Source organism: Alosa pseudoharengus, unplaced genomic scaffold (assembly GCF_046254945.1).
Source record: "Alosa pseudoharengus isolate Yale_2024_CS ecotype anadromous, Long Island Sound unplaced genomic scaffold, YU_APseudo_1.1 YU_APseudo_1.1_scf_5, whole genome shotgun sequence".
NCBI lineage: Eukaryota > Metazoa > Chordata > Actinopteri > Clupeiformes > Clupeidae > Alosa > Alosa pseudoharengus.
This window is the reverse complement of record NW_027468837.1, coordinates 10651671-10660283: the sequence shown is the minus strand read 5'-3', so window position 1 is coordinate 10660283 and position 8613 is coordinate 10651671. Positions and strand designations below refer to the sequence as shown.

General features: G+C 43.4%; 1 protein-coding gene across 1 annotated transcript; it reads left to right on the top strand.

The window, feature by feature from the left end:
* Positions 1-1185: 1185 nt before the first annotated feature.
* On the top strand, positions 1186-8324 carry fam83c (family with sequence similarity 83 member C). The gene is made up of 4 exons (XM_076267598.1): positions 1186-2358; positions 3194-3361; positions 3750-3874; positions 5920-8324. The coding sequence occupies exons 1-4, from the start codon at positions 1858-1860 to the stop codon at positions 6893-6895; spliced, it is 1770 nt and encodes a 589-aa protein (XP_076123713.1). The 5' UTR covers positions 1186-1857; the 3' UTR covers positions 6896-8324.
* The last annotated feature ends 289 nt before the right edge of the window (positions 8325-8613 follow it).

The following is an 8613-nucleotide window of genomic DNA, read 5'->3' as shown; positions in this document are numbered from 1 at the left end:
AGGCTCCAGTCAGCATCTTCGTATTTACAGTCCAGAGCTTGTCCAGACTCGAGGAAAAGGTGAGGCCTTGGAAGGGCAAGGAGGTATTCAGACTGCAGAACCTGATCCAGCGTCCATACAAAAGAAGGCTGTTTTTCTCAATGAGATGAAATGCTGTTTAAATCCCTGGACACTTTAGATTGGTGCTATCATGGTAATAATAGTCTAATTACATAATCACAGTATCAACATTGTAGTCCTCATTTGTGTTTTGGACAATCCAGCACTTTTCTCTTCCTTAATAAATATCTTGGTTTTAATATCGATGGGATTATTTTTTTCTTGTATTTTGTTAAATAGTTGTTTCCAGTGACTACTAAGAGAAAAAGACCTTCCACTTTTGTGTGACAATATTTCCTTATTCTTTTCATCTCAACCATTTTATGTGTTTAAACAGGTGAATCCCTTTGATTAGGGTACTGCCGCATAATCCATTAGGTCCAAATTATCAGACTTTATGTCAGAGACCAAATGTTCACAGGTTACAGCTATACAACCTAAATATTTATAGTTCTTTCTTTTTTAATTCTGTAGATTAGTCAAATGTAGGCCTGTCAAATATTTGCATTGGGTGGCCAACAAGACAAGAATTGTTATTTGTCATGTTGGTCATAAACGTTGTTTGTCATGTGCTGTGCACTTTATTCTTAACCTGAGCAGTGCCAACATGAGTCACTCACAATAGGTGGACTTGGAGTTTCGACTGACAGAGAGAGGCAGCTTTGGTTGGAGCTTTGTGAACATGCTGCTGAAGGTGTCAGGGAACTTGTCAGTCAAGTGAGGCAGCTTTCTGTCTCTCTGTTTGTCTTGTGGTTCCTTGCTCTTGGTAGGCATATCCTCCTGCATGTGCCAACCTGCTCTAAATCTACCTGACATGTTGAGTTAACCAAGAACTGCTGACTCAGCTTACTGACTAGTGATTATTTTGGCTGGAGGAACAACATTATAATGAATTCAGTGGCCTAATCACAATACTCTGCCTATACCAATGTTTCAGACATTGCATCATAAAGATAGTAAGCAAAGTTTTTTTTTTTTTTTTTTATCAGCTAAAACAGGTTTTTGTTAGAGGTGTGTCTTCACAAGACCTGATACCATCCACGAGAACGGTAGACCTGTCCTTTAGTAGACTGGTAAATACAGTGTTGAATTTCAAAAATGACTTAGATAGGCCTACACTGTAAAAAAGGGAAAGACAGGGCTGTCCAATCATATGCTAAGCTATATGTCGTTTACTTTGTAGAAACTAGTTAAAACTAGGGTATAGACCAACGCGTGACGTAGGCCTATGTTAAGCTACTCGAAAATTGTCGGCAAGTGCAAATTAAAAATGCAGCTGGGCTAATCCGTCTTTATAGGCTTAATAACATTATTCCACGCGACAAAGGGAGGGTGCACATGGGGTCTGAAGCGAATTTAGGTTGGACGCTCCATTCACCCTGAATAAAACGGTTCTGCAGAGAAAGAGTAAGTGAGAGAGGGAAGTGCTTTTAATATCGGGTGACACGGGGGCGGAGCAAAGGACACGTTTTCCGTTTTTTCCCCATAGCGGCAGGTAAGTTCGACATGCTACAGGTGGGGGAGAAGTTGAGCTCTGTTGAGTCTTACCACAGCAACAATACGCCAACCCAATGAGACTGTCACGGAGATGATTAGGAACAAGACAAGCGCAGTAAGCCACTTGCTATTGCGCTAGACATTTAGGTGGCCTTCTACAATCTGTCGTCGGGCTGTCAAATTTGTTTACTTTTTGCGCTCATCAAGGTAAAGTTACTTTATAGCCGATGTTATATACAGTGCTTGTTAAAACTGTAAACAATGAATAACCAAGAAGCCCTCCGACCGACTCCACACTCTGGACGTGTTAAAGGTAAACTCGCTACCCGGCTGGAGGAGGTGAAGAACCCATGGCGACAGACATCTACACTGGAGTTTAGTCACAATGAAACTGCCAGGTTGGCAACCGACGCTTTACTCGAGTCAGGGGAGAAGGAGTATCGAAGGGTCCTCGCAGAAGAAAAAGAACTGAGCTTTCTGTCCCCGTTTGAAATTCGCTACATTGTAGATAATGCCAACAAGAACTCTTCCTCCGAAAGCACCAGCAACGGCAATGACAGGGACTTTGGAGACACGCTGTCCGAGATGACCTCGGGTACTTACTTTCCCATGATGTCTGACGACGAGCCACCTATACTTGAGCTGGGCTGGCCAGAACCCCCACACCGGTTCGGACCCTCGGAGACACAGATTTACTTTCAGAGAGACAAAACACAAAATATTAAAGATTTAATACGCTCTCTCATTAATAAGGCGAAGAAAGTAAGTATGTTCCCCGCCCTATTTAATATAGACATGACAGGACAGTTGATTGATGTAGCAATATAGCCTATGTCTTTTTATTGGGTTCAATATAGAATCATGTATCAGACCGTAGTCCATTGTGGTAGCCTGCATGATATTACTTTTAAATGGTCTGCAGGTTATGTTTACAGTGTCTACAGACTAACACGACTGGCTGTTTTATCTCTTGCATCATACAAGTTTGGATGGTGCTTACTGCAACAACGTTTCCTGGTATTGTTCCCAGAATAGCAACGCCGTTTCCTTAAAAACAATTATATGACCCCCCACACCTAAACTGTCATGCTCTTTTTTGATCACTCTTTCCAAGAGCCCCAGTAGTCTAATCCCACCTGCTGAAGCAGTGCATGCCTGTCTTACTGTTGCATATGGACACCCTTTTCACCCTTGCATTTTCATGTAAATGGTTGACTTGGTTGCTCCACCTAGTTGATGATTATTGACAGCAGTCATATGCTCAAAGTATTCAGCAGTTACCCACTGGCTCAACATCTGTGTCCGTATTAAACAAATGAGGTTTTAGGTTGATTTGTTTTTAGCATTATGCATGGTAGTGTAGTCTAATCTTGAGAGTGGCCTACTCAAATGAATATGGTGTACACCAACAGGCATTTCAACACTGTAAGCTTAATAACTACACTAGTTATTACACCAGTAAAACAATTCAGAAATACCCAAATGTAAGTGTTTGGGACATTTAGATATAATGCATCACAATCACAACTACAGTGTAAGCCTTTTTCAGTGTTATGTGTTCAGTGACCTTGACCTAGTCTTCACCTTCCGGTTGCAGGTTATCGCCTTGGTAATGGACATCTTCACAGATGTAGATTTGTTTTGCGATCTTATTGAGGCTGCAAACAAAAGGAAAGTTCCTGTTTACATTCTACTGGATGAGAAGAACCTGGAATATTTCATGGACATGTGCACCTCACTGGAGATTGACAACTCTCATTTGGCCGTAAGTCTTTGTGTCAGTGATGGATAAACATTAAGAATACAAGATCGTGTATTGCTAAAATAAACATTAAGAATGACAGTTGAATATGACAATTCACATGTAACATTGGTTTTAACTTGGAATGTTACTACTAACAAGTTGTACTCATGCAAACTCCAGTAAGCAGGTCATGGTGACTTCTTTATGTTGCATGTTTGTTTACGTTGCCACAAATGTGCACATGCATGACTTAGATGCTTTGCTCTCCACAATTGTAGTCAATGTTTTTTCTCTTTCTTTCTTTCTTTCTTTCTTTCTTTCTTTCTTTCTCTCTCTCCCTTTCTTTCTCTCTTTCTTTCTTTCTTTCTTTCTTTCTATCTTTCTTACTATCACTCTCTCTCTCTATCAGAACGTGCGAATCCGCAGTGTCTGTGGGGACACATATTGCACCAAAAGTGGGAAAAAGTTCACTGGACAAGTTCAAGAAAAATTTATGATCATTGACTGCGAGGAAGTGCTTGCCGGCTCCTACAGGTGAGTGTGTGCCCAAGGCCCATTCCTTTTCTCCTGAAGCAGCCCTCCAGCAAAGCCAACCAGTCGGCTTAATGAAAACATATAGCCTCGCCTCCTTCAGATTCCCTATGCATGATTCCCACGCGCCTCAATGTATATTGTGTGAGAGGAGTCAGATCAGATTTATGATCAGTTAGGAGGCTACAGGCCAAAATCACACAAATAGACAACATGGTTGGTCATCTTTGAAACAGCCAACATGAAACGAAATATGAATATCAGCAACATTTATTTAAGTTAGTGGATAGTGGATGTTTGTGATTGTGTCAGACTTAGACCCTAAAAGTTTTAGTGTCTGCTTTTGATGTTGCTGGCTGAACAACAAAGGGTCATTGACACAGTGAGTTTCCTCTGATGTATGTAAGTATAGCTACTTCAGTCCTCACCGTTTGGGCCTAGCCCTGTGGTCGCTTGACTCATATGCAAAGCAGGCTTCACACCTGCCATCCACCATTTTGCTGGGCACGTTCTCAGAGATAGTGTCGTAGGTGTTAGCTGGAGTTCCGACTGCTGCTCTGCTGCAGGTGCTGGAGATTTTCACAGCTCTCAGTGAGGAAAGCTTGATGATTTGGCATCTCCCGTGCACGGGGATGCCCTCTAAACAGCGGCATCGGCAGCAGCATCGCGGGGGTGCTGCTGTGTAGGCCTCCTAATGGAGTTCCAGCTTCCCTGCTTTTAATACTTCCACACTGCGCTGTATTGTTTCCGGACTGGTCGTCGCTGTGAGCCAGGGATTAGCAAACATGCATAATTCCTTGATGAGCGGCTATATTATGCTCTGAATTCCAATGTTGATATCGGAAAGCAGGAAAGCTGTTTCTTGTGTAAACCTAGCCCGTGTTTGTCGAGGTCTAAGGATGGCAGTTGTGTATATATTAGCTTAGCTACGTAATTAGGTATTGGATCACATGCCTTAACAGACGCTTGTGGGTTTGTGTCCAGTTATGACAGCCATCTTGACAATGCATATTTGTTCTTGAGGCATTATGTTGTTTTATGGGAAGAAGTGCGCTGAGAGGCAGCCAGGGTTTAACTAGTGGGCGAGAGAACAACCTGTTCGCTGTGGGTGAGGCTTGTGTGAGTGACTTAAGTGCTTAGTCAAGACAAAGGGTGAAAAGTCAATGTTTTGCCTGGTACACCTACAGCACCTGACATTCAAAGAGAAGCCTCACAGGTCCGAGGCAGACATCCTAGTAAAGCTGTGAAATGTGAACCTGTGGCGTGAGATAAATGAGCTGGTAAAAAAGAACAGTAACAGCTCCACTTTGCACTTCTGTCTCGTAAGTCATTTTGACGGTGTGCTGTTAAATGCTCATCAAACAACTTTATCCCCAAGTTGCGGTGACTTAGCAGAAACTTTTACAGACACAAACTGCATGCCATGGGTTGGTAGTGTTGTTCCTGTGTTATGATCGCAGCTGAATGATATTCATAGAAAGGTTGACTGTGCTGTGGCTCATTTAGTGTATGTTGGTTACCAACGCTTGCAGCATGCTGCCCTTTACGAGACAAAGACACCTGATTCCTTTCCACTGTGTGGTGAGAGCTTATCTGTAAGTGTTTCAGGTACCCATATTAGGTTTCCTATTTCAATACATTACTGGACCTAATATATATTCCACAGTGTATGAGAAAGGTATGCAGTTCGATGCAGAGGCAATGAAAGTGCCACTGCAGACAGTTAAATAAGTTCAACGTTTTTACATGCCATTAAAGGTCACATATACCAGAGTGTTGTCCAAATTCCATACTAGAATGTTTCAAAGGGATTAACGTCAGTCAGTCAGAGTTCTTCAGTTCTATGAGTTCTCTTTCTGGAACATTCTGACTTGCTTCAGCTGGGCTTTCCAGTTCGTATATCAGGACCAGGGTGCATATAGGTCAACGTTTTCCATAGGTTGCCACAGCCCGTTTGCTTCTGCGTGTTAGAAATAAGTGCTCTCTGAAATCATAAAGGTGACAGAACTGACTTAGCTTTTTGTTGTGTTCTGATTCCTTCCCTGTAGCTTCACCTGGTTGTCAGCACATGTCCACAGCAACATGCTCCTTCACTTCTCTGGCCGAATAACGGACGGCTTCGACCGAGAGTTCCGCTGCCTCTACGCAGACTCTCAGGTTCTTGACCGTTTCTCCAACCCCGATGACGACGACGGCCCCTACTACCCTGCCCAACCCCCTCCCAGCTACGGATACGATTTAATGCAGGACAGGGCCAATAGGGCTAACCTTTCGGAGCACTCGAGCACCCCATCCGGCAGCAGCATGTCCAGCATCAAGGCCGCTCCGGGGAAGCCCGCCACGGTCTACAGGGTCACCCAGGACAAGAACGAGGTCAGCAATGCCCAGAAAGTGTCCGACAGACGCATGGGCCAGAGCCCGGTGCCAGCGTCGCCAATGCTGTCCACAGGTGGCCACCTGATGCGGGGCTCGCCCAACGACTCCGGCCAGGCCGTCATGCACGAGCGCCCGTCCCTCAGCCCCACCGCTGGCATGGACTGGGCCAAGGCGGGCACGCCAGAGTTCCTCAGGGCCAATCTGGGCGGCCCCATCAGCAAGTTCCAGGCTCTGGGCCTGTACGAACACAAGAACTACTTTGGCGGCCAGCAGAAGGCCCAGCCTGTGGAGAACAAGTACCTCCCCAAACAAACGAGCCCAGGGAACTTTTTCAACAAATTCACAGATCTCTTCAGCGGGCCTAGCAAAGACAGCGCGGCCAACAAGGACCCGTACGTCTACAGAAGGTCGCCCACTCAAAGCACAGCCTATGGAGGTCCAGACCTATCCCAGAATGAGCCAGAAAGTAAACAGGTTTTGCCACCGCCTGCCCCCTTACCTAAAGAGGCCCTTGGCAATGACCACCGAATAAGCCGGGGGGATGAAAAGCGCATGACTCTGGGCCACAGCAAGCTGGACTTGGTCAATCAGTACAACAAGAGGACCAAACCAGTGTACAGTCGCTTTGAATTAAAAAGCAACAACTGAACCAAAGCTTGTCGTCGGAGAGATATATCTCTTTCAAAGTCTGGGAGAGAAGCACGCTTTTTTGATGTTTGTGCGAGTGTGTGCTTTAAAAGGCTGAATGTTGTAGGGCACTGACTTTGTATGGGTCTTTGTTCTCACAGCTGGTGGAGGACGCCGAGACAGAGGACCATACAGCACATGCCCAGGTTGACATGGTGACATGGAGATGTTTGGAACCCTTTCAGCCTTCCGGGTTCACAGCTGACAGGCAGTGAATGTTTTTTAATGTTTTTGTGAAAGACGAGCCTGTTTGTATACTGTAAAAGAAACTACTGGTGCGAATGTTTGCTTCATTTTTTTTATTTGCTGCACATCAGCTGGCATAGCAAATGCATTTCTGACTCACAAAATGGTTGTCAGCACTGTGGAAGCAGTGCTTCCTTAAAACAAACCTACAGTTCCTTTTTTACAGTATTTATTCTAAAACCTGTTTTCTTACCAGCCAACAGTTTTTTTTTGTTGAACACTCCAATGATACAGTCAAGAGCACTACAACACAATACAAACGAGGTCTTTCTCTGTTTGTACAGGACGCCACATGAGGCTCATCTTTTTGCTACTCAGTGTTATAGTTCATTTTTACTGGGATTTTGTATTTCCAGACTCACAGTCTTCCCTGCGCGCAGAGGTGTTATTTTTAGACATACTGTGATAAGCTTGTGAGATGGACAAGTGAATTAAGATGGAAATGGGGATAATGTTTGTACTGTTTGTATAGAGTTGCATTACAATAGATGGGGAATGGCAATTAAGTAATTAGGCATGGAAAGACCTATCTACTTTCCATGGCAGTCAGATGCCAAATGCCTATTGGATTCCCCACCCACACATTCCTTTTACTACTTCTTCTTGTAAATACTAAGGGCTCTAGTTGCAAGGACCAGGAGGGGCTCTTCATGTGAATTTTGCTGTGAAGCACTATAGTTAAAACGCCCAAATGCAGTTGTGTAAGGTGCTGGCATCAGTATGATTGGTTAGTCTCCTGATGATCACAAAAATATCAACCCTGAAAGCAAACTAGTGACTCAGATCTATTATTAACCAGGATCTGGTGCTGAAGCCCCCGTCTATATTAACTGTCTTGTCTGGATTGGAACTGTATGAGTCATCATGGAAAGACATGAGGCTCATAGACAAAAATAAGCCATTTACACCTGGTTGCCAGCAATATTTTAAACTGTGTAGAATTTTTATATGCATGGTGTGTGTTTGAACATTTAACACCGTATTTGATACCAGTAACATAACATCATATTTATCTACAATAAAATGTATTATTTTGGGATTATATAAACCCAGCAAAAATGCTCAGTGAGCCTGTTCCAAAGACACGAATACTATATGTTTCATAACAAACATTACCTGCAATAAAACCTTTTGAGTAGCATTCTTTACTCGTTAACTGGAATATTTACTCATTAATATGGAATGTAGTTATATGTGGTTTTTGTATGTGTTCCAAACGCTATTGAAAAACTTCCATTGTAATGTGAGTCATTATTGCAAATGCAGTGAGTCAAAAACCACAAAGGGTATTAGGATAGCGGAAGTCACCTGACTGTCATACTAGAAAACCATTATACTTCTGCAACTGTGCCCCGTCTTTCAGCATAGCTAGTTTTAAGTAGGAAATAGAATAAAAAATGACTAATACTACCACTAGACTTGTCCTGCAGAGA

Coding starts and splice junctions, on each gene's coding strand:
- fam83c (XM_076267598.1), top strand. CDS start 1,858: ATGAATAACCAAGAAGCCCTCCGACCGACTCCACACTCTGGACGTGTT. Junction 2,359..3,193: donor TCATTAATAAGGCGAAGAAA/GTAAGTATGTTC, acceptor TTCCGGTTGCAG/GTTATCGCCTTGGTAATGGA. Junction 3,875..5,919: donor GTGCTTGCCGGCTCCTACAG/GTGAGTGTGTGC, acceptor CCTTCCCTGTAG/CTTCACCTGGTTGTCAGCAC.